The sequence below is a fragment of the Schistocerca gregaria genome, chromosome 3, assembly GCF_023897955.1.
Source record: "Schistocerca gregaria isolate iqSchGreg1 chromosome 3, iqSchGreg1.2, whole genome shotgun sequence".
Taxonomy (NCBI): Eukaryota; Metazoa; Arthropoda; class Insecta; order Orthoptera; family Acrididae; genus Schistocerca; species Schistocerca gregaria.
In genome coordinates, this window is record NC_064922.1 from 413527693 (window position 1) to 413553651 (window position 25959).

Consider the following 25959-nt stretch of genomic DNA (forward strand, 5'->3'; position numbering starts at 1 on the left):
CATGGACAGGATTTGAAACTGACACACTCTGTCTTTATTTAGGGCTTAATTGTCAATCACTGATGATTTTGTGTAGAGGGTTTGCTGTTGTGTACTGTAATTTCATAGTTGTTAAAAGACTTTAAAAGTACTATGACAACTAATCTAACACTAATCTGTAAGATCTGAAGCTAATTTCACAACTGTATGGTTCCTTAATCATTAAATCTCTAGTTAATGTGCATGTCAGCTGATAAACATTATTATGTTATGATTGTTTTGTATAGTTTGTGAACACTTTACTGTTTTGTCAGTCATTGGCAGTCAGTTAGTAATATGAAGTTAATTATGCTACATTTAAATTAGTTGATAAATATTCTTGCATTATGGTAACACTTTGGATGAGTTATAAATCAGTAGTTATTACTAGCCATTCACTGCTAGTTTCATTAATTAATTTATTGTCTTTTTTTTGCATATAGTCACCAGCTGGTGACTTTTGCAAATTTCATAGCATTTTTATACAATTTTTGTACAAACAGTAGGACTTTGCAATTCACATTTACAAGAAGCCTCTTAAGGGTGACATACTTGGCAATATATGGTACAATACTTCATAATGCAACATACAGTTGTTACATAGTATAGGTATCTGAATGTACAGCATGTTGTTACAAAAATAATATATATTACAATCACCTCAGAATAGTACATCGTATAGGCAGAAGGGTTGGCCTAAATTTAAGAATAGCTACATTTTAATATCAGTATTTATTCAGTGAGTACAAACATTTGAGAGTTAAGAATGTTTTTAATTCCCTTTTGAATACTTTATCTCTGTGGCATCTTATAGCACTTGGCAGTTTGTTAAACCATATCTGGCCATTTATCCAAGTACTATGATCTGTTGTCTTTAGTTTAGTTCTGTTTCTGAAGAAGCAATCTTTTTGTCTTGTGTTATGTGTATGCACATCAGAGCACTTAGCTTCATTATTTTTATGGTCCACAAATAATGTTATTAATTTGTACAGATACAAGGAGTATACTGTTAGATATTTATGTTGTACAAAGGTTTCCCTAGATGAATCTCTGTATCCTAGTTGATGCATGGTTCTGATTGCTCTTTTCTGCAGTGTTAGGATTCTGTTCATGTATTTATCAGCAGCACGTCCCGATACCTCTATTCCATAACTAATATATGCAAATATTCTCCCATAATAAGCAGTTTTTAATGTTCGTTCAGAGACTAAATATGATAGTTTGTTAATTAAGTGCAGTGAACTGCTGATTTTATTGTACACAACATTGATATGTTCTACCCATCTGAGATTTTTGTCTAAGTATATCCCAAAAAGTTTACATTTGTCAGTGTGTACTTTTTTGATGCCACTTATCTTATCAATACAGGTTTGGTATGAATTACCACGTTTAAATGGTAATAACTGGGATTTGCTAATATTGACTTTTAAACCTTGATCACGAATTGAATTGAATTCAATGAAATTTTATTGTCTTTTAGCTATTACAGCAATTGACAAAGTCAAGTTACATATGTACAAGTTGTACAGCATATATACATGAAGATCATTATGTCACTATTGGTTTTCAATAAAATACAACATTTAACATCAAATAATGTGAAAATATTGCATCATAAATTACTCAGTTAAAGAAATTATGCTGTACTCTCCAAACCGGTACCACTATGATATTTTACAGCCATAAAATTCCTGAAGGGAGTAGCAAGGATTTTCAGCTAACCAACTGAATAATTTGTCTTTAAATAAATCAAATGGAGCTTCTACCCATTCTAGCGGCAGTTTGTTAAACATCTTCATACCCACCACTTCATAGCTGTTCAGTGACTTGGATAACCTGTAGTAAGGTATGTCAAGATGACTACTATTTCTGGTTCCATGAGAGTGTACATCTCTTCTACACTGGTGAAGTTGCTCTTTATATGCAGTAGGGCAGTGTAAATATACAAGTTTATAACTGTTAATATTTTTTAGTTGATAAACAGTGGTTTGCAGTGGGCCAGTTTGTCACTGTTTGTGATAATTCGAGTTACTTTCTTCTGTTGTACCAAAATGTCCTGAAGGTGTGAGCTAATGCCTCATATTAAAAGCCCATAAGATATGATGCTTTGTAAAAAAAACAAAGTAGGCCAATCTTACATAGGCCGCAGGTACATGGTTTTTTTAATTGCTTAACAAATACACCACTCTAAAACAACCTTGCACTAATGTATTTAATATGTGGCTCCCAAGTCAGTTTACTATCTATAACAATACCTAAGAACTTAACACTATCCATGAAGTCTGCTACTGGCAGATTTCTTAAATTAAATACAATCTTTTGAGTTTTACTCTCATTAAGCAGGAACCCATTAGCTCGAAACCAGACTGATGCTTGTGATATTGTGTCATTTGCCATAGTTTGGAGCATATCCATGTCTGAGCTGATATTGAAAAAAGTGGTATCATCTGCATAGAGAATGGAGTGAGTATTTTTGTAAGATGGTAGTCGTTTGTCATTACGATACATAGCAGAGATCCTAATACTGAGCTTTGTGGCACACCGCACTTAACTTCAGCTAGCTGTGATCTCTGTTTACCAATACAAGCAATTTGTTTACGGTCGCTGAGGAAAGATTTGAAGATGTTGACAACTTCATTGTTTGTGATTCCATAATAACCTAGTTTGTTGAGGAGTGAAATATGCTCCACACAATCGAAGGCTGCGCTAAGATCACAAAAGGTAGCCTGAGCAAAATTTTTTCCTTCATAAGCATTAAGCACTTTTTCAATCAGGGAGTCAATGGCATAGACATTGGATTTACCCTTCATAAAGCCAAATTGTACTGCAATAATAATGTTATTACATGTCAGATAATCACACAACTGGGAGTGGATGATGGATTCCAAAACTTTAGATAGAATCGGTGTCAGAGATATTGGGTGATAGCTAGATGGGCAATTTTTGTCTCCTTTCTTGTAAACAGGCACTAACCTGGATAATTTTAATACATCTGGGAATACTCCTTCAATGAGACATCTGTTTATACATTTAGTAAGAGGATATAACATGTGCCCAATTATCTTTTTTAACATATTACAAGAAATACCATATATATCTTCACTATCAGAGTGCCTAAAATTATTTACAATAGTTAAAACAACACCTGGTGTGACCTATGTTAAAAGGAATCTGTCTTTCAGGGTGTAGTCTACATTATGAGATTTAATGAGATCAGCTACAGTTTCTTGCGGCCTCCCAATGCTTTCCCTAATTTGGTTAACAGATTTTATACAGTGGTTATTAAATTCATCTGCTGAAATTTCTACCTCAGCTTTCTGCTTCCTTTTGGCCACTGAATTTTTTATAGTCCATGCTATTTTGCATTTATTTTTTGATGACTCAATGCTGACTAAGTTATGTTGTTTTTTGGCCTCATTTAAAGCATACATATATTCCTTTTGTGTTCTTGAGTACCTTTGTTTAGCCATATCAGTTTTCTGAAGTCTGTAAGAATCTCTATACAACAACAACCTCTTTTTTATATTGGCTAGTTGAGTGGTACACCATGGATTCTTATCCCTATGTCTATTACTGTTACTTTTAAGGTTAACTTTTCATTTGTATTGAGGGAAGTTGGTCTTGAATATATTTAATAGAGAATGAAAAAATCTATTGAACAATGCATTGGCAGAGCCCTGGGCATTATTGTTAAACATATGTGACCAGTCATAATTACTGAGTGAGACCATGAAAGTAGACAACTTTTCTTGCATTATTGGTCTTGTGATGACTATTTTAGGCTCTTTAAACTCCTTATAGTCCATATTAGGCCTATCTGTACCTATTTTTACCCAAACTGACTCATGGTCAGAGAAGTTGAAGACAGCTACATCTGAAGACAGTAACTCTCTATTGACATTTGTAAGTATGTTGTCGAGACATGCGGACTGTCCCTTTTTCCCCCTAAGGTAAGTCTTTCCGCTAACGGGATTGGAATGACTCCTTACCCTCTCCCTTAAAACCTACAACCTTTCATCTTTCCCTCTCCTGCCCTCTTTCCTGATGAAGCGACCGTGGGTTGCGAAAGCTTGAATTTCATGTGTGTGTTTGTGTTTGTTAGTGTCTCTATTGGGCAGAGACATCAGTCGAGGTGGAAGTACAGAGGCAAAGATGTTGTTGAATGACAGGTGAGGTACGAGGGGCGGCAACTTGAAATTAGCGGAGGTTGAGTGTATACCTGTCCTTTATCCCCCTTAAGGTAAGTCTTTCTGCTCCCGGGATTGGAATGACTCCTTACCCTCACTCCCTTAAGACCAACATCCTTTCGTCTTTCCCTCTCCTTCGCTCTTTCCTGATGAAGAAAATTCTGGTACTACATAACATCAATAAGGATGTCAAAATCTTCTATCCAGTCACTCATTGACCAAACTAATGTAAAGTAAAGAGTAAATTTTGCAGGAGGACTCTACAAACATAAGTCAATTGATATCCACACAGACTCCAAGATGGAGGACACAGTAATAAGGATCCCTGGCATAGAGAAGCAACTGAAAGAGTTGAAAACAGATAAGTCACCATTTTCCAACAGAATCCCAGTTTGGTATTACAGAGAGGCTTGATTTCTATTGTGGCTGACTGCTTTACTTAAGAATAGTAAACGAATGGGCTACATAACTGCCGACTAATACACTTTGCTGCAGACATCTTGAATATATTACAAGTTCGAATACAATAAATTTCTTTAAGACAGAAAAGTTTCTGTCCACAAATCAGTGTCAATTTACAGAGCATCACTCAAACAAATCTCAGCTTATCCCTTTCTCACATGATAGCTTGTAAAGCATGGATGAAGGGAAATGGTCACATTGTATTTTGCTTGATTTCTGGAAAGTGTTTGACATGGTACTCCACTGCAGACTGTTAACAAAATTCTGTGCATATAGGTTAGGTTCCCAGATATCTGAGACATTTGAAGACTTCTTATTAACAGAGCTCTGTATGTTGACTTTGAGAGTGAGTGTTTATCAGAGACAAGACTATCATTTGTAGTTCCCCAGAGAAGTGTGATAGGACTGTTCTCATTCCCTATATACATAAATGATCTGAGAGAAAGGGTGAACAGCAATGTGTGGGTCTTTACTGATGATGCTGTGGTGCATGGGATGGCCTCATCATTGAATGACTGTAGGGGGATACATAAAGAATTAGACAGAATTTATAGTTCAGGAGATGGATGGCAGCTTGCTATAAATGTAAAAAAAATGAAAGGTAATGCAGATGAGTAGGAAAACCAAACCTGTGAAGTTCAAATACAGCATTAGTAGTGTGTTGCTTGGTGTGGTCATATTGATTAAATTAAGCATAACATTGCAAAGTGATATGAAATGGAATGTGCAAATAAGAACAGTAGTAAAAAAAATGAATGGTCAGCTTCAAATTATTGGGGTTAGAAAATAGTAACTGATCTGTAAAAGTGACAATGTGTAGACCACTAGAGTGACTAATTCCAGAATCTTGAGTTTTATGGATTTCCAGTAGGTCAAATTAAAGACAAGTTAAAAGCAATTCAGAGGGCTGCTGTTAGTCTTGTTACCAGTAGGTTTGATCAACACCTAAGTATTATGGAGATGATTCATGGACTAAATGGGAACCCTGGAAAAAAGGCTGCATTCTTTTTGTGAAAAATCATTGAGAAAACTGAGAACCAGCACCTGAAGCTGACTGCAGAATGATTCTACTTCTGCCAACATACATTTTGTGAAAGGGCCATGAAGGTATCACAAGTGTTATTAGAGCTTGTGCAGGGGCATATGTCTGCTTGTGTCTGTATATGTGCGGATGGATATGTGTGTGTGTGTGAGTGTATACCTGCCACTTTTTCCCCCTAAGGTAAGTCTTTCCGCTAACGGGATTGGAATGACTCCTTACCCTCTCCCTTAAAACCCACAACCTTTCATCTTTCCCTCTCCTGCCCTCTTTCCTGATGAAGCGACCGTGGGTTGCGAAAGCTTGAATTTCGTGTGTGTGTTTGTGTTTGTTAGTGTCTCTATTAGGCAGAGACCTCAGTCGAGGCGGAAGTACAGAGGCAAGAATGTTGTTGAATGACAGGTGAGGTATGAGGGGCGGCAACTTGAAATTAGCGGAGGTTGAGTGTATACCTGTCCTTTTTTGCCCTTAAGGTAAGTCTTTCTGCTCCCGGGATTGGAATGACTCCTTACCCTCACTCCCTTAAGACCCACATGCTTTCATCTTTCCCTCTCCTTCCCTCTTTCCTGATGAAGCAACCTTGGGTTGCGAAAGCTTGAAATTCGTGTGTGTTTGTGTGTTTTTTATTGTGTCTATCAACCAGCGCCTTCTTGTTTGATAAGTTACATCATCTTTGTTTTTAGATATATTAGATTAGATTAGTTTTTCATTCCATAGATCCATGCTGAGGAGATCCTCATGGATGTGGAACATCTTATCTTATCTTTGATTTGTGTTGTGTACATAGTGCCGCGTTGTCAGTGCGTACACAACTTTCCCACTAGAGTGCGCCTCGCTAAGCACAACAGCGCAGGCGCAGCGCTCGTCTGCCTCTGCACCACGATATGGCACTGTCTTAGATATGGACCAAATTCTGCTTCTGCCGATCCATGTATTAATATGTAACAAAGCCAATGAGATTGCTGATAACGTAGAACTTTTTCTTCTCGCGGATCACACTCACGCAGTGATACCTGAACGATCGAGGTATTATAACAAGTGTACAGACCTCCGATTAGTTAGTCTGCCTTAGTCTGTATTAGTCTGCATTAGTCTATAGTCAGGTTTCAGTCTGCGCCTAATAAGATTATCATATTCCTGTACATAGCCACGAAGAGAAATGTACAGACACTTTGTCAAGTATTAGAGATATGTGACAATAAGATTAACATACCAAGACCAAAGGAACTTCAGATTGTCAATTGTAAACAGCATCCAGAATCAAGTTGTATAATGTCTATTTTTTTATTATTTTAATAAATGTGTGTGAAAATTAATCAAGTTCCGTTTAAAGTTCGTCACCGTCAATCTGCTACTCCAAGCATGCAAGTGGCATTTCTATCGTCTGACCTAATGGCAGAAGATAAACACGCCACGATAAGATCACGAGACATATTGCTGACATTTGCCTACTTCGTTAGAGTGACAAGTCAAATAATCTGATGGTGTGTGTACCGAAGGTCTTACAGTACGCACTCCACAGTTTTAATTAAAAATTGTAATATGAAGAAGTTGCAAGTTTTCATTGTTGTGCTTACCTATGTCCTGTTCTCCACCTCCAGATGTGATGAGGACTTGAATTTTTAACTGGACCTTTATGTAGATGAAGTAAACACAAAGAGAGAATAGCCACCAGAACCACACTGGCATTGTTGTACATTGTTGGGGAGTAAAATAACAAGCTGCACACCAAAACTATAAGTAATTAACATTTACCCAATGTTTCAGAACTGCCACAATGTTCTTAATGTGCATGCTTCTATACCTGCACCTGTTTCTGGGCAGACAACTTTTGGTGTGGCCAAATGATAATTACTTCATATCTGGACAGTTCACATTACCTCTCTCCCCAACCATTATAGTAATTCTTGAAATGTAAGAATAAAGAATAATATAAAAGCAATTCAGTGATGGCTAACTGCATTTTAATCGCAATGAGAGATTGTAATCACTGTCTACAGCATGTTAGCACCAAATGCAAATTAGAAGCCTATGTTGAAAGACAGACAATTGAATGCACAGTGATGTAATCTAAGCAAAGGAGGGTTATTATTGATAATTATCAGAAACATTACTTAAAATTAAAATATGCTAGAAATGATAGTTTTTCCATGTCTATCTGTAACAGTCAAACTAGGTTATCTTTTCAGAATGAAATTTTCACTCTGCAGTGGAGTGTGGTCTGAGATAAAACTTATCTTTATTTATTTGGTTATTTTTAATGGTATATATATCTTGAGGTGGGTGGGTGGGGTGGGGGAGGATTGGAGTGAAAAGGGGGGGGGGGGTGCTAATGGAAGTGATCAATGGTTCAAACAGTATACAATCTGAGCCCCTAACTTCAATTCAGAAGCTGATACATAGGTCATGGGAAACATGATATTTGTGATTATTGCTAACTTATTGTGATTCATAATTTTGATGTTTTACCAAGATGCAAAAGTTGTTATACTAAACACTATGCATTAACATTTCAAAATTGTTATTTTAGATACAAATTATGTTTACAAAGTCCTAGAAGACATTGTAGCAACTCAAAATCACTTAAAATTACTTACAATATTTCTACATAACTTTTGACTGTATAAATCTTTTAATATTCTGCCAAAGAGTCAGGGACAATGATAGCAGGAAAACAACTGTGTGATTAAAAAGTAAATTAATTTATTTCTGTACTAATTGCTTAAGACATCTATTTATATAATTTTTTATATAAATATGTTTTGCTATGTAATTCTGCTTGTGTAAAACCTGTAATGAAGTTCTGGATTAACAAATTATGTGTCCAAACTGTGAAAAATGAACAACTATTAATTATAATTTCAGTTATGCATTAAGCTAAACAATACTGTGAAATGTTAAATGTTATTTATACAACAACTGGCAATGCCTGCCAAGTTAGTCCAATTATAGCCATAGTTAGTCAGATAGTCTTTGTTCGGCATTGCCAGAAATGTATAAAGTAATGTTTCTCTGTGGCTGATAGAATCCACAATAAATGGAAAGTAGTTTAAAACTGCATTTTCATTCATTAACATTACTAAACATCAAGACAGAGTTATAGTTCCAACAGATGAGTATATTTTTTAATTTTTTTTTTAGTTGTGGTCTTACCATTTAAACTTACATTGTTGGTAATCAACATTGACTGTAGTTTGCAAAGTTCAGTATTCTAAATGACTAAAATATCCATATTTATTTATTTTCAAATGTTATAAGTCACAATTTGCACATCTATGACTACACACACCACACCATTATGTCAAGGGATGAAACTGACAACTTGTATTAGATGTCAGTAGATTCATTTGAACCATTAATTTATATACAACTATACTTACCTCAATGAAAGTCTCGCCCATACTTTTTTGCCAATATTTTTTACCATTTGCATGAGTCTTCCACAAAAACATAGTTTTTATATAATAGCTTGAAATTCCTTTCCATTTTTGAATATCTCTGAGTTTCTAGAAAAGAAAATGGAAATTACTTATTCTGTTCAGCAAATAACAAAAGCAGAAAATAGAACTGTTGCAGCTGAGGAGAGGCAGTCCTGTGATATAAAACACAAACAATATTAATCACTGTGTCAATAACCATCAACAATGCACTTTCAATCTGGAGTGAATTGCATGTGGTGCAATATAACCATATTATAGTGTTACATATTATTCCAGAAGAGATATATAAATCCCTGCATATTCTTTCTAATTAATAATACATGTGAATGAAAGCCATAAAACAAGTTACTGTAAATCAGTACACAGTTATTTTACAGATTTGTTATTTTTATCTGCATGTAAAGAACTACACCAAGGGATGAGGCTTATCTTCGAGGTTGGACAGTGATCAAAGTAACTTCATGACAGGAAGTACCTGCAAAGAAGTGGACATAAAAGCTCCTAGCATTGACAGCCTAATTTGGAGAAGTGCAACATCCCTAAGGAACATATGTGAGACTGATTGCAGAAAGGGACCTTCCGTCAAAAATTTTGGATCTTGAGCTATTGTGATATTTAGTTTCAGCACTAAATTCTGAGGTGTTGGTTAAAAAAAAGAAAAAGGAAAAAAAAAAGAATCTGTCTCTAAATTTGAGTGAGTTCTGACACGATGACTATTGGTGTTGGAAAATAGGAGTTTTGAGATAATGTGTTTTAAAGATTCTCTTCAAATGGCACAGCCTTTTTAAGTTAGCATTACACATAAAGTGGTTAACCCCTCCAGACTTATAAAGCACATTATAGTGTACAAAATTTTAAACGCAAATAAATTGGTCCCAAATTGAGAAAAATTAGCGTACCTTGCACAGCTTTCTTTTTGGCAAAATATTAGTGTTATTGCTACATGTTATGGCATTTTTTATACCAAATTTCGATTTTTATGTTATTAATGGACCAAAACAACGTAAAATACACTATAGTGCATTTAAGAGGTACAGTCTCACATTTTAATAATTGAAAGGTGTAGATTCATGCAGTTTGTTGTGCAGTTGTCACTTGTTTGTTTTGAATGGTCAATGATCATTGGTCACACTGTGATGAAGCAAGCTGGGATAATTTTAATTCTCCCCTTCTTTTGCAATCTGCCTTCTTAAATTTGTTGTTTCACCCGTAACTAATTACTATTAGCATACGCGAGTATAATCTGCATTTCCATAAAAGAAAAAGGTTGGCCCTCAGTTTTAAAGAATATATAACCAGACCTAATTTCTTGCTTAGTTTTATGTATGTAGTTGATTTTCTAATGTTTTTGACTATTACTAGTTAGTGTCTTTTATTATATGGTGAAATCAGTAATTGTTTTATATATTAAATTCTACTGTTGACATATAAATAAATAAAAATTCTGTACTAATTATAAACATTTGGTAGACGAAATACTAGTAATCTTAAAGTATCTACATAGCTCTATTCAAAAACATGTTAGCAGAGCCAACCCTTAATTAATCATTAAGTTTTTAACAGTTTTGTCAAATGTATTGTTTGCATACTTATATCTGACAATTTCATGATTTAAACAAATAATCCGGCCTAACCCTTGTAGTAGAAGAAACTGTTAAAAAGGAATGAATTTTGTGATGTATTCAGTTAATTTAATGAGCTAGGTTTTAATTGTAAATTCTTTAAGTTAAACATCAAACTGTGTGTAGTTCAGTACCTATTATTGTGATGATATATAAGGTCCTGATTTTTGGTCACGAGACAGTCAGTCCACGGCTGAGTTTCAGACAAGGAACCTGTGTTACATAGAATGACAACAATGCATCAGCTTAACAGTGAAATACGTGTTACACCGATAGCTCATATGCTAAAGCAATGACAGTGACCATTCAATTTATTTGAAGGACTGTGCATCTGTCGACTACATTACTTCCAGTAGTCAGTGTCCAAACTACAAACCCCATTTTTCAGCCAATGTAGCATTGCAGTATGTCAACACCGAGGGTAACAAATGAAGAAATAAACAAAGCAGGAGGAACAGCTACAACACCTCAGTCAGATTTCAGCCTCCAGTAGTGACACACCAAGAGAGTAGCAACTTAGATATTTAGCAGTCTATGCATGTGCTTATAGTTTAATTCGTATGTCAGTAGCATTAGGATAGATGGAGTGTGCATATGCTGTGTATGAATGCAGAAGCTGGCCACAGTTCATAACATTTGAAGGCAACTTAATGAAACATCTTGCCAAGAACAAGAAAAAATTCTGGTACTACATAACATCAATAAGGATGTCAAAATCTTCTATCCAGTCACTCATTGACCAAACTAATGTAAAGTAAAGAGTAAATTTTGCAGGAGGACTCTACAAACATAAGTCAATTGATACTCACACAGACTCCAAGCTGGAGGATACAGTAATAAGGATCCCTGGCATAGAGAAGCAACTGAAAGAGTTGAAAACAAATAAGTCATCATGTTCCAACGGAATCGCAGTTTGGTATTACAGAGAGGCTTAGCTTGCATTTATTGCAAATCTCTCACCATGTGCAAAGTCCCAAGTGACTGAAAAAATGTTGTGGCTGACTACTTTACTTAAGAATAGTAAATGAATGGGCTACATAACTGCAGAGTAATACCCTTTGCTGCAGACATCTTGAATATATTACAAGTTCGAATACAATAAATTTCTTTAAGACAGAAAAGTTTCTGTCCACAAGTCAGTGTCAATTTACAGAGCATCACTCAAACAAATCTCAGCTTATCCCTTTCTCACATGATAGCTTGTAAAGCATGGATGAAGGGAAATGGTCACATTGTATTTTGCTTGATTTCTGGAAAGTGTTTGACATGGTACTCCACTGCAGACTGTTAACAAAATTCTGTGCATATAGGTTAGGTTCCCAGATATCTGAGACATTTGAAGACTCCTTATTAACAGAGCCCTGTATGTTGACTTTGAGAGTGAGTGTTTATCAGAGACAAGACTATCATTTGTAGTTCTCATTCCCTATATACATAAATGATCTGAGAGAAAGGGTGAACAGCAATGTGTGGGTCTTTACTGATGATGCTGTGGTGCATGGGATGGCCTCATCATTGAATGACCGTAGGGGGATACATAAAGAATTAGACAGAATTTATAGTTCAGGAGATGGATGGCAGCTTGCTATAAATGTAAAAAAAATGAAAGGTAATGCAGATGAGTAGGAAAACCAATCTTGTAAAGTTCAAATACAGCATTAGTAGTGTGTTGCTTGGTGTGGTCATATTGATTAAATTAAGCATAACATTGCACATAAAAACAGTAGTAAAAAGATGAATGGTTAGCTTCAATTTATTGGGGTTAGAAAATAGTAACTAATCTGTAAAAGAGACAATGTGTAGACTACTAGAGTGACTAATTCCAGAATCTTGAGTTTTATGGATTTCCAATAGGTCAGATTAAAGACATGTTAAGAGCAATTCAGAGGGCTGCTGTTAGTCTTCTTACCAGTAGGTTTGATCAACACTTAAGTATTATGGAGATGATTCATGGACTAAGTTGGAACCCTGGAAAAAAGGCTGCATTCTTTTTGTGAAAAACCACTGAGAAAACTGAGAACCAGCACCTGAAGCTAACTGCAGAATGATTCTACTTCTACCAACATACATTTTGTGAAAGGACCATGAAGGTATCACAAGTGTCATTAGAACTTGTGCAGGGGCATATAGAGAGTCATTTGTCCCTCACGCCATTTCCAAGTGGAAGACGGAAGGAAATGCTTATGAGAATATGTCCTCTACCATGTGCCATATGGTGACTTACAGAATACATATATATATTAAAAACAAAGATTCCAAGACTTACCAAGCGGGAAAGCGCCGGCAGACAGGCACATGAACAAAACACACAAACACACACACAGAATTACGAGCTTTCGCAACTGGCAGTTGCTTCGTCAGGAAAGAGGGAAGGAGAGGGAAAAATGAAAGGATGTGGGTTTTAAGGGAGAGGGTAAGGAGTCATTCCAGACATATGTCTGCTTGTGTCTGTGTATGTGCGGATGGATATGTGTGTGTGTGTGTGTGCGAGTGTACACCTGTCCTTTTTTTCCCCTAAGGGAAGTCTTTCCGCTCCCGGGATTGGAATGACTCCTTACCCTCTCCCTTAAAACCCACATCCTTTCATTTTTCCCTCTCCTTCCCTCTTTCCTGATGAAGCAACTGCCAGTTGCGAAAGCTCGTAATTCTGTGTGTGTGTTTGTGTGTTTTGTTCATGTGCCTGTCTGCCGGCGCTTTCCCGCTTGGTAAGTCTTGGAATCTTTGTTTTTAATATATTTTTCCCATGTGGAAGTTTCTTTCTGTTTTATTTACATCGTCAGAATACATATATAGATGTAGATGCAAGTTGGTGAGTAGCAGCTATCCTTTTCATAATATTGTCATTATTCCATCCTGGATTTCTCATTGTTTAAAACTAATTTAAACACTCAGTGAGTTGAATTTGAGAAAGCTGTTACTGAATTAAACACCAAATTAGATACAATTAATTCTAAGTCAGACCATCATATCAATACGTTAGATGAACACATTACAGGAGCGACTCAGGAAAGCATAGAGATAAATTGAAATTTGTTAGATGTGGAATCTGAAATGTTAAATTGTAAAAGGGAATTACATTTTTATACAACTGAGTAACTTATATGTGAATTCTGGTGAATTAAATATGGATCTGAAACCAATATCAAACACATGTACCATGCTTAATATCTCAGGACAATGTATAGATTGTAATTCACACTTGTTTACTCTTATATTTCTCCCAATAATGATAGTTCACTCAGTTTTAGTGAAAACTGGATGAATGAAAGACATGGCATTTACCCAAGGTACATAGCCAGCTACTGAATTTTATCATGAGCCTAAGCTGACCTACTGACAGCTTGCTATGCATATAGTGATCTATGCTTAGTGACAGTATGAGACTGACAGGAGTCACCCAACTTTAACACTTCATTTATCCTTGAAAGAAGTATATGGTCCCTTGTCAGTTTCAAACAGTATATCATTGCTCATTCTGTCTAGTAACAATGATAGATTCAACACATTTTTTATGTTCAGGAAGATTTAACTGTCCCTCTGGTTTCCTCAATAAGTCATACACATTCTTCCATTATCTAATTACATTGATGTTCACCCCTACTATACTCAAATTGTCACACGGCATTGATTGCTGGCACTCACATGTTTGCACAGTTCCCTTTTATTACTTCTAACATTATATGCTTCTCTTATAAATCCAAAACACTTCATCCAGATGTACATAAACACCCCCTCTATTCACAATACTTCTAATGATTTCCGTCCATGAAATATTTCCTCAATGATAGGAAGTTTTTCTTCAGCCACTGTACTACTTCTCCAGTGTCTCCCAAGTGTGTGCTGCATTCTAATAAGGGGCTTACTGACTGTTGGCACAAAACTGCCCTATCTGGAATGTTCAAGAAAGCCAACAATATAGTAGACACCAGATGTAGGGGGTTGTTGTTGATTATTAGTCAATAAATTGTTATATTATTTGAATATTGTGACCATCATTCATCAACTAGGCAGACACAGTTACACATCACCCTACTGGAGTTCAAATGGTTCAAATGGGTCTGAGCACTATGGGACTTAACTTCTGATGTCATCAGTCCCCTATAACTTAGAACTACTTAAACCTAACTAACCTAAGGACATCACACACATCCATGCCCAAGGCAGGATTCGAAGCTGCGACCATAGTGGTCACGCAATTCCAGACTGTAGTGCCTACAACCACTGGGCCACACCGGCCGGCCCTACTGGAGTGGTAAGTAACAACACATAGTCTCCCACTCAGAAGAACAATATCACTATGATTACATAAACTTAAGGAATTGAATGGTCTGTTCAATATTACACACAACTGAATCCTTCAATAATTATTTCTAGTAAAATCTTATCCTTAAAGTCATATTTACAGGTTTTACATGTTTCTAAAAATAGTGTGATCTTACAGATAATCCACAGATTACCACCCTAAAATAAATTTACCAATTACCTTTAACTGCCTTTTATTTGTCTTGATAGTAAATAATTGTCTGGCACTCTTTCTCTTTCCTAGTGCAGACAATAGACACCAAAAGTTACCCTAAATACTATTTGTTCACTTACTAAATTTTATTTTGCAGACATAAAACACATCATTTAATTAGCATTTAATCTGTAACATTTATCTTCCCTTTAATCACAGCTTTGTGATCTATACTCAGAACCAAGACACCTAATCTTTGTTCGCCTGCAACCTGAACTCCTTCACTCCCATAACCTTCTCTCCCATTTGTTTCACCTACCACTTTCCTGGACATTAATGTTTCCCTCTCTGATGGCACCAACCACATCTCCATCTATAATTAATCCAATAACCACCAATATTACATGCATTTTGACAGCTGTCATTCCTTCTACACCAAAAAATCACACCCGTACAGCTTGACTATGTGTGGGCAGTGTATCTGCAAAGACGAGAACACGTTTACCCACTATACTGAGGGTCTCATGATGCCCTTTAGAAACAGACACTACCCCACAAACCTAGTTCACAATCAGATTTCCTGTGTCATATTCCCACACACACCCAATCTTTCCAACCTCTTCCCACATGGATCATATCCATATGAAAGACCCAGATGTAAGACCTGCCCAATCCATCCACCCAACACTTCTTACTGCAGCTCTGTCACAGTCTTAACCTGCCCCATCAGAGACAGAGCCACTTGTGAAGCAACCATGTCATATGACAACTCTGCTGCATTCACTGGACAACTTTTTATACCCCTATGACCATCAGCTGTCCACCTGAATGAAAGGCCACCGCCAAACTGTGGCCAAGAATTAAGATTACTACCTAGTGTCACAACATGCAGCTGAGCACATTTAGCTACTTCTTCATTAAGACACACTGTTTAATAATTTCAGATCATAACTCTCCTATTAAACATGAAACCACAGATTGTAATTTAGATACCTAAATATTTATTGCTTATATATCTTAATGTGAGTCAACAATGTGTCTATCTATCTAAGAGTTAGTTGAGATTCACAGCAATGGCATGTCCTGTAGTTGCATTCTGCCTTTGAATTAACATTAGTTTGATCTATTTTCCTATTTAATTCAGCACATTCAGACTTTAAATCAGTATTTAACTGCTTTGGATCTGATTTTAACTTAACACTTTGAACTTTCAATTGATCTATCATTCTATCTAAATTAACATTAGTGTTATCAATCTCAGCATTTAACCAAGCCTTTAATTTTGACAGAGTGTTCAATATTTCCTCCATCCTTTGGGTCAGTATGAACATACAGTTGACACAATATTCAATTTAAATCTAATCTTCTCCTACCAATAAAACAACCCTTCTACCAATGACTGTTGCAGTAAGGGAGGTAACTCTTAAAAAACAACTCCTGAGCACAAAATGCACTTGAACTATCTCAAACACGCACTGTCCATTGCTGTTTTGTAGTTCAAGACATGACGAAAACAGTCATTGTTTTTTTCATTGTTGGAGCAAAAAAGAAGAAGGGCAGGGAAAGATGTGTGAATGAACTGGCAGAGAGTTGCAGATAATCAGTGTGGGAGATGATAGGACAGAGGTGGTGGAAACTGTTTGGTGGAGGGTGTGGGAACAGTATGTTACCATAGATTGAGGCTGGGATAATTACAGGAGCAGAGAATTTGTTGTAAAGATAACAGCACAGCTCAATAAAGTGGGTAGTGGAGGGGAGGATCCAGACGGCTCGGATAGTAAAACAGCCATTGAAATCCAGTGTGGTATATTCAGCTGCATGTTGTGCCACAGTGTGGTCTACTATGCTCGTAGCCACAGTTAGGAAGTTGATATTCATCCTGCTGGACAGCTGGTTAGTAGACATACCAATATAAAAAGCTGTGCAACGATTGCAGTAGAGCTGGTGAATGAGATGGCTGCTTTCACAGGTGGCCTAGGCCCTAATGGAGTAGAATAAACCTGTGAAAGGACTGGAATTGGAAATGCTGGGTGGGTTTTGCACCCGGATCTTCCACAGGGATATGATCATTGTGGTAAGGGGTTGGGACTGGAAGTGGTGTAGGGATAGACTAGGATATAAGTATCTAAGGGAGGAATCTCTTATTTCAGGACATGATGATAGGTAATTAAAGCTCTGGTGAAGGATGTGGTTTAGTTGTTCCAGTTCGAGGTGTAACTTGGTTACAAAGGAGACACTCCTTTGTGGCTGTTTCTTGGGGGTGGTAGGAGGATAGGGGGCATGAGTCAAAATGGCATGGGAGATCTGTTTGCAGAGGATCTGTTTCTGGAGGATAGTCCCTGTTTGTGAAGGCCTTGGTGAGACCCTCAGCATATGTTTTTGTCAATTCAGATATGCTGTCCCTTGGTGCCACGTTGTATGGGAGGGGTTTCTTGGTGTGAAAGGGATGACAGCTGTCAAAATGCAGGTACTGGTGGCGGCTGGTGGGTTTAATGTGGATGGAGCCATCAGAGAGGAGGAGGTCCACATCTAGGAGGGTGGCATAGGATAAATTTACATTCTGATGTTAACTTTCAAACATTTTAGAGGTTACAATGTAGGTGTTGTGTGGTCTGTGTCATACACACAACCTTTAATGCATGATTCGTAGTTTTCTTGGCAGGTACATCCAGAATCAACATCAATGGAAGAAAAGCACAAGCATTTCATCATTACAAGTAGTACAGCATATTGAGTAACACTGCTGACAGTTGTAAATAGATCTAGAGGGAACCAAACAGTGAGGTCATCAATCCCATAGGATTAGGGAAGAATGGGTAAGTTAGTCAATCATGCCCTTTCAAAGGAACCATCCCAGCATTTGCCTGAAGGAATTAAGGGTAATTATGGGAAACCTAAATCAGGATGGCCAGATGTGGGTTTGAACCATGGTCCTCCCAAATCACATTATGAGTCCAATGTGCTAACCACTGAGTTACCTCACTCGGTCAAAAAATAAATCTGTTAAAAATGTTTGATACTGCAGCAGTCAAATATTATTTTTTTCCTTTTCTGCTTGTAGTCTGAATTTCCATAATGAATAGTTCTTGATGCGAAAAAAACCTTTTCTTATAGCGTTGTGATAAATGTTACATATGCATTGATGAAAATTTGTCTGTGGCCTTGTTGCCAGATTTGTGAATTGTTGTGAAAGTTACAAATGCTCTTAGCTCAAGAACATCAAACATCATGAACAAAAGATAGGAAAGTACTATTATTTTAGCAGTCTTATGTTTGACCACTGTAGAATCTCATTCAAAATCTCTTGAGTAAAAAGTAAATGTTACGTTGCCTTGTTTTTCACTCTAGTCTATGGTTAAGCTTTTCTCCATTTGAAGCTGTTTCTCCATCCACAAAAGTTAGAATGGCGGCAATATGGCTCTAAATAAATTAGTCATATTCACCTGTTTGTATGTTCAAGGCTCCAGCATCAACATCATCATCATAATCATCATTCACACCCATTTTTAATTTGTATCATCATAATATTCTGGATTAGTTTCACTGACATCAAAAATTCATTGATTAGTTCTTCCAAACACATTTCAATGTTTGGTTCACTTACTCTCAGCATGAGAGACTAACCAGTCTGTTCAGACTGTTATGAATGGTGAGATGGATCTGGTAGAGGCTCCATATGGTTCAAATTAATTATGAAACACTGTCACTAACAGCTATAATATATTACACCCTAATTGTTGCAATAAACATAAAATACTGATAAATACATCTGACTAAGAATTATCAAGTAATCAAATGATGGAATGACACTACACATTCACAGTGAGAGGCCAGCACTCCAGCTGAAAGGTACATGGAGGAAAAAGGTGAATTGGCCCCAGAAGAAAAGATGATGTGTTTCAGGAAGATCAACAGCTGTCCCTCAGATGCATGACACTAGTTAAGGGTTAAGCTGCTAGGGATAGATGAATAGCAGCTATAAAGTAAAATGGTATTGGCAGCATAATTTCCCAAAGTATCAGTGTTCTTACTATTTACGTGGTTAAAATTAAAAGCCATAACACTGAATAGAATTAAGCAGCATGCTGATAGTTTATTGATTCAAAAAATACAGATTAAGTTTCTCCCATATTCCTTAAGGTTCTCTGCCTGTATTGGATCTAGAAAATGATTAGCAAATAAATGAATGACAACTGAAAACTAGCTACTATTATCATGATAAAAGAAGGGGAGTACATATATATTAAACTCAGCAAAAAAAGCTAATTAATAAGTAAATAAATAAAGTAAGAATGTTCAAAGACTACATCAAGATAAGAACATCCTGATCAATTTTTTTATTTATTTTTTGTATTTTTTTAATCACATGGACTGATCACCCAGTTTGATAAGTAAAACAATAACGAAGATGTGAATTCAAGGCAGAGGGAGCACCATTCTACAGTCAATAAAATCATTTGAACTTTATTTTGTGGATGCTAAGTAGGTTTAATTATACAAAGAAAATATATAAAAATAATTTTAAGGAAGTACAAAAATATGTTATTATTTGACTCGAGTTAATTATTGAGTGAAGTGCCAGGATATATCTTTGTGTATGGAAAATGAGAGTCCTTGGTAGGTGTAGACAGGAACTTTCAACAGGAAATTGAAGAAGAATGTAGGAAAGTCATCGAAAAGGAAGAAAGTTTTTGTTGTTAGGCAGTGCTCATGCCAGAGGTGGAGGCCAACTTCTGCAGGAGGAATTAGAACCAGAATGCCAGGTCACCATTTTTTTCAAACCAAGTGCTAGTCTGGATCAGGTGACAGAGGATTTAGGTTCACTCTGTAAAGGATTTACCTGGTAAGACACCGTGGTTATTGTGGCAGGGCCAGGGAACAGTATCGACAGAGATCCTGGGTACAGTATAGAGCATGACCTGGTAAAGATTGCGTTGGCATCGAGACACACCAATGTTGAATTTCTATCTGTCATGAGACGGCCTCATTTGAACTCTTCTGTTGAGAATGTTAATTTGGTGTTGGAACGGCTGCTTGGGTCGGGTGCGGGGGCTCATATTGGTGTGGTTCCTGTGGATTCTCTCAGTAGGTGGGACTATACGAGGCACACCCTACATCTCTACAGGAAAGGGAAGGGTAAACTGGCTGGGGTAATAGCAGGAAATTTAAGGAGGGGAGGCACTGCCATGAATGGTAAAATACCAGTGGTTACAGGTGTTGGAGCAGCACCTTTTTTTAGGATAGGTAAGACAGAAAGATGTCAAGTTCTACAAGAGGTCAGGATTGAAACAAATCTTCAGTTTAGGAAAGAAATTAAACAGCACAATTCTAGCACATTGGATCACCAACCACAGCTGTCAATTATAAATTTTCGCCAATCACCAGAAATTTTATCTCCACCAAGTTGTATCTCAGTCCTAGGTAATTGCATTGATGAATTAAAGTCACCCAACCCAGTTGACATAATCTGCCTCTCTGAACACCATGTGACCACTGGTATAAGAACTAGGCCTAAGCACAATGAGAAACTCAGACAGGAGAGTACTGCAAATGTTAGAATATGGAAAGGTTCTCATAAAAGTATAATTAAAAATAATGTAAGTATATTTCATCAATATATTGGGAGTTTAAAGAATAAAATAAATGAGCTTCTGGTTTGTTTAGAAGATTTAGAAGCTGAGGATGAAATAGATATACTATGCCTGTCTGAACATCACATTGTTACTGATATGCATAAGGTAAATGTAAGTGGATATAAGCTCTCTGCACATGTAATTAGAGAAAATATGGAGAAAGGAGGAGTTGCCATATATGTCACAAGTTATCATTGTGCAAAAAGTATAGAAACAAAAAAGTTTTGTGTAGAGAAACATATAGAAGCATGTGGCTGTGAGCTTAAATTAAAGGCACATTTATAATTGTAACTGTATATAGGTCCCCATCAGGAAACTTTCATCTATTTCAAAAAAATTTTGACTCCTTGTAGTGATATCTGTCAGACAGGGGGAAGCAAATTATTATTTGTGGGGACTTCAATGTAGATTCTCTGAAAGAGGGTAATAGGAAAAATGACCTGCTCGGTTCTTTCAATTTGACACCCGTTATTGATCTTTCTATTCGGGTGGTAAAGGATAGCAGCTCACTGATAGATAACTTATTTATTGAGGAAGATAAGTTTAACCAGATAAATGCTCAGCCTGTTGAGAATGGTCTTTCTGATCATGGTGCACAGCTAGTTACAATATATGACATAGCTCCAATCAGCAGTACTAAACAGTCCTCCAAAGTATTACGTTCAGTTAATGATTTAAAAATTGCAAATTTAAGGGAAAGCCTACAGCAGTTGGACTAGGATGATGTGCACCGTGAACCTGATGCCAATTTAAAATATAATTTATTTCATGACACTTTAATAAATGCATTTGAAAACTGCTTCCCCAAGAAAATAGTTAAATATACTTGTAAGAAACCATGTAACAAACCATGGATTACTAAGGGTATAAAAATATCTTGTAACCAAAAAAGCAAGAAAGAGCAATGATCCAGAAACTATCAAACATTATAAAAACTACTGTGCTATATTAAGAAAAGTTATTAAAAATCCAGAAGTATGTGAAACATGTCTGAAATCAGCAACTCTGATAATAAAATTAAAACAATTTCGAATATTATTAAAAGAGAAACAGGTAAACCAAGAGCACAGGAAGACAGTATTACCATCAAATTGAATGAAAACTTTATGAACAAAAAGTCAGAAGTTGAAAATATTTTTAATAATAATTTTCTAAATGTTGTGGATGTACTAGGATCCAGGTGTTCATTAGAAGATGCAAGGCAGTTAATGGAAGAGGCCATGCCTATGCAATTTGATAGAATTGAAATCTCACCCAGTTCTCCCTCTGAAACTAGGAAAATAATAAACTTGCTTCAAAGCAAAAACTCACATGGAATTGATGGCATTTCCAGCAAAATACTAAAAGCTTGTTCTCAACAGATACGTAAGATGCTCAGCCACCTGTGTAATAGCTCTCTGGAACATGGTATTTTCCCTAATAGACTGAAATATGCTATTGTTATACCTATTCATAAACAAGGGGATGGACTGATGTCAACAATTACTGTCCAATCTCCCTTCTAACAGCTTTATCCAAAATTTTTGAGAAAGTAATGTATTCAAGAATAGCTTCACATATCAATAAAAATGAAGTACTAACAAAATGTCAGTTTGGTTTCCAGAAAGGTTTTTCAACAGAAAATTCCATATATCCTTTCACCAATAGAATTTTGAATGATCTGAATAACCAAACACCACCCATTGTGATTTTTTGTGATCTCTCAAAGGCTTTTGATTGTGTAAATCATGAAATTCTGCTAGACAAGCTCAAGTATTGTGGCATGAGAGGGACAGTGCACAAATGGTTTAATTCATACCTAACTGGAAGAGTGCAGAAAGTTGAAATAAGCAGTTCTCATAATATGCATAAACCAGCACATTCCTCAAACTGAGGACCTATCAAGAATGGGGTTCCACAAGGGTCGGTCTTGGGTCCTTTGTTGTTCTTAATATATATTAATGACTGGCCGTTCTATATTCATGAAGAGACAAAATTAGTTCTCTTTGCTGATGATACAAGTATAGTAATCACGCCTGAAAAACAAGAATTAACTGATGAAATTGTCAATAATGTCAGAAAATTACTAAGTGGTTTTGTGTAAACAGACTCTCACTGAATTTTGATAAGATATAGTACATACAGTTCTGTACAGTAAATGGTATGATGCCATTAATAAATATAGACCTTAATCAGAAGCATATAGCTAAGGTAGAATATTCTAAATTTTTAGGTGGTCCATTGATGAGAGATTAAATTGGAAGAAACACATTGAGGATCTGCTGAAACGTTTGAGTTCAGCTACTTATGCAATAAGGGTCATTGCAAATTTTGGTGATAAACATCATAGTAAATTAGCTTACTACGCCTATTTTCACTCATTGCTTGCATATGGTTTCATAATTTGGGGTAATTCATCACTGAGGAATAAAGTATTTATTGCACAAAAGCGTGTAATTAGAATAATAGCTGGAATCCACCCAAGATCATCCTGCAGACATTTATTTAAGGATCTAGGGATATTCACAGTAGCTTCTCATTATATGTACTCTCTTATGAAATTTGTTATTAACAACCCAACACAATTCAAAAGTAATCGCAGTGTGCATAACTACAATAATAGGAGAAAGGATGATCTTCACTATTCAAGATTAAATCTAACTTTGGAACAGAAAGGCGTGGATTATACTGCCACTAAAGTCTTTGGTCACTTACCAAATAGTATCAAAAGTCTGACAGATAACCAGCAAGTATTTAAGAAGAAATTAAAAGAATTTCTGAATGACAACTCGTTCTACTCCATCGAGGAATTTTTAGATATAAATTAAGAAAAAAAGAAAAAAAAAAAAAAAGAAAAAAAAGTTGTTATATTAACTTAAATATGTTTTTAAATTACCTTAATTATGTCATGTATTGGAAAATTTGACTCGTTCCACATCATTACGACATATCGTATTCATGATCCACGGAACGAGTATTAATCTAATCTAACCTAATCTAATCTTTGTGTGTATGTTTATGTTCCATGTTTTGTTCTCTAAAGAAAATTGCATTTGATTGCCAGTGAAGTGCAGTATTACCAACTACACACATCAAGAAAATTTTGCATCACCCCAGTTCCCAGAAATCCGGGAGATAGACACTGACTGTAGATATATAGTATCACAGACAAAGTCCCTTTGACTGTTCAGAGATGCCACTAAACCCAACCAAAGATGTAAACAACTGTGCACGAGCAGTGCCTATTAGAGAGAGGGGGTCCGACAGCCAATCAATTCCAGTCATTCCACCAGGAAGGAAGTACATGGCTCGTGTTGGTCACAGTTCAACCAGGGTTCAATCATGTCCACATTCTTATTTTGTGCTAGGATGGGCTCTCAACATGGGAAATGTCCAGGTGTCTCAGAGTGAAGCAAAGCAATGTTGTTCAGACATGGAGGATATACAGAGAGACAGGAACTGTCGATGACATACCTTGCTCAGGCCGCCCAAGGGCTACTACTGCATTGGATGACTGCTACCTACGGATTATGGCACAGAGGAACCCTGACAGCAAAGCTACCATGTTGAATAATGCTTTTTGTGCAGTCACAGGATGTCATATTACAACTCAAACTGAGTGCATTAGGGTGTATGATGCACAACTTCACTCCTGATGTCCATGGCGAGATCCATCTATGCAGCCATGACTCCAAGCAGTGCAGTACAGATGGGCCCAACAACATGCCAAATGGACCGCTCAGGATTGGCATTACATTCTCTTCACCAATGAGTGTCGCATATGCCTTCAACCAGACAATTGTCAGAGATGTGTTTGGAGGCAACCCGGTCAGGCAGAATGCCTTAGACAAACTGTCCAGTGAGTGCAGCAAGGTGGAGGTTCCCTGATGTTTTGGAGTGGCATTATGTGGGCTGGGCGTATGCCACTGGTAGTCATGGAAGGTACCGTAATGGCCGTATGATACGTGAATGCCATCCTCCAAACGATAGTGCAACCATATCAGGAGCATGTTGGCGAGGCATTCATTTTCATGGAGAATAATTCATGTCCCATCATGCACATCTTGTGAATGACTTCCTTTGGGATAACAATATCACTCGACTAGAGTGGTCAGCATGTTCTTCAGACAGGAATCTCGTAGAACATGCCCGGGATAGACTGGAAAGGGCTGTTTATGGATGACGTGACCCACCAACCCCTCTGAGAGAACTACTCAAAATCCCCATTGAGGAGTGGGACAATCTGGACCAACATTGCCTTGATGAACTTGTGGATAGTGTGCCAAGACAAATACTGGCATGCATCAATGCAAGAAGACATGATACTGGGTATTAAAGGTATCGATGTGTAAAGGAGTCTGGACCACCACCTCTGAAGGTCTCACTGTATGGTGGTACAACATGGAATGTGTAGTTTTCATAAGAAATAAAAAGGGTGGAAATCTCTTGTCCAGTTTTGTGAACAGGTTCCAGAACTCTCAGAACTGAGATGATGCAAACTTTTTTTTTGTTGTGTGTAGTTTATGTTTTGTGGTGGATGTCAATTATTCCCATAGTGGTGACCCCACTTCTGAATAGAGCTTCACTTTTTGGCATCTTTAGAGTGACACAATGGAAATCATCATAAACACTTCCATGTAGACAGAAGTTTCACCTGTGCCTACAGCAGGCAACTTTTTCTCCACCAACTGCTGTCCCTGTCATCTCCATCTTCGACAACTCCAAAAGAAATTTCAGCATAAAGTAGCCTCTTTTCTGACCTAAAAGAGCACAGATATCATGTACTGAATTTGACACCATATTTACGTTACATGGATTTGTTTTGGACTCAGAGCAATTTACATTAATTAATTCTCAATTGTACTTAAATAAGAATGAACAGTTGGATGAAATTTTGCACTAGCAGTCTTATATTATGTTTAAAGAGGCTATCCTCCAGTAGTTTGTCAACACTGGAACTGCACCTCCAGAATGTCTTATTTGGGTGAATCCCCATCTCAGATCCTATGTTTGCTACATGCACTAGCAGATATTGAACTTCTTGTGGAGGCATCTTTAAAAATATTTTGACTGCAGAGACTCCCAATAAATTTGAGGGCTTTTTTTTCCCCCCAGATCTACAG

General features: G+C 36.7%; 1 protein-coding gene across 9 annotated transcripts in view; it reads right to left on the reverse strand.

Moving 5' to 3' along the window:
- Positions 1-25959, reverse strand: part of LOC126353879 (cyclic GMP-AMP synthase-like receptor) — a 324472-nt gene that overhangs the window by 121905 nt on the left and 176608 nt on the right. For all 9 annotated transcript variants that reach the window (XM_050003074.1, XM_050003077.1, XM_050003079.1 and 6 more), the window contains one exon: positions 9087-9212. In XM_050003074.1, the coding sequence (XP_049859031.1) occupies positions 9087-9212 (126 nt within the window). The remainder of the gene's footprint in view (positions 1-9086; positions 9213-25959) is intronic.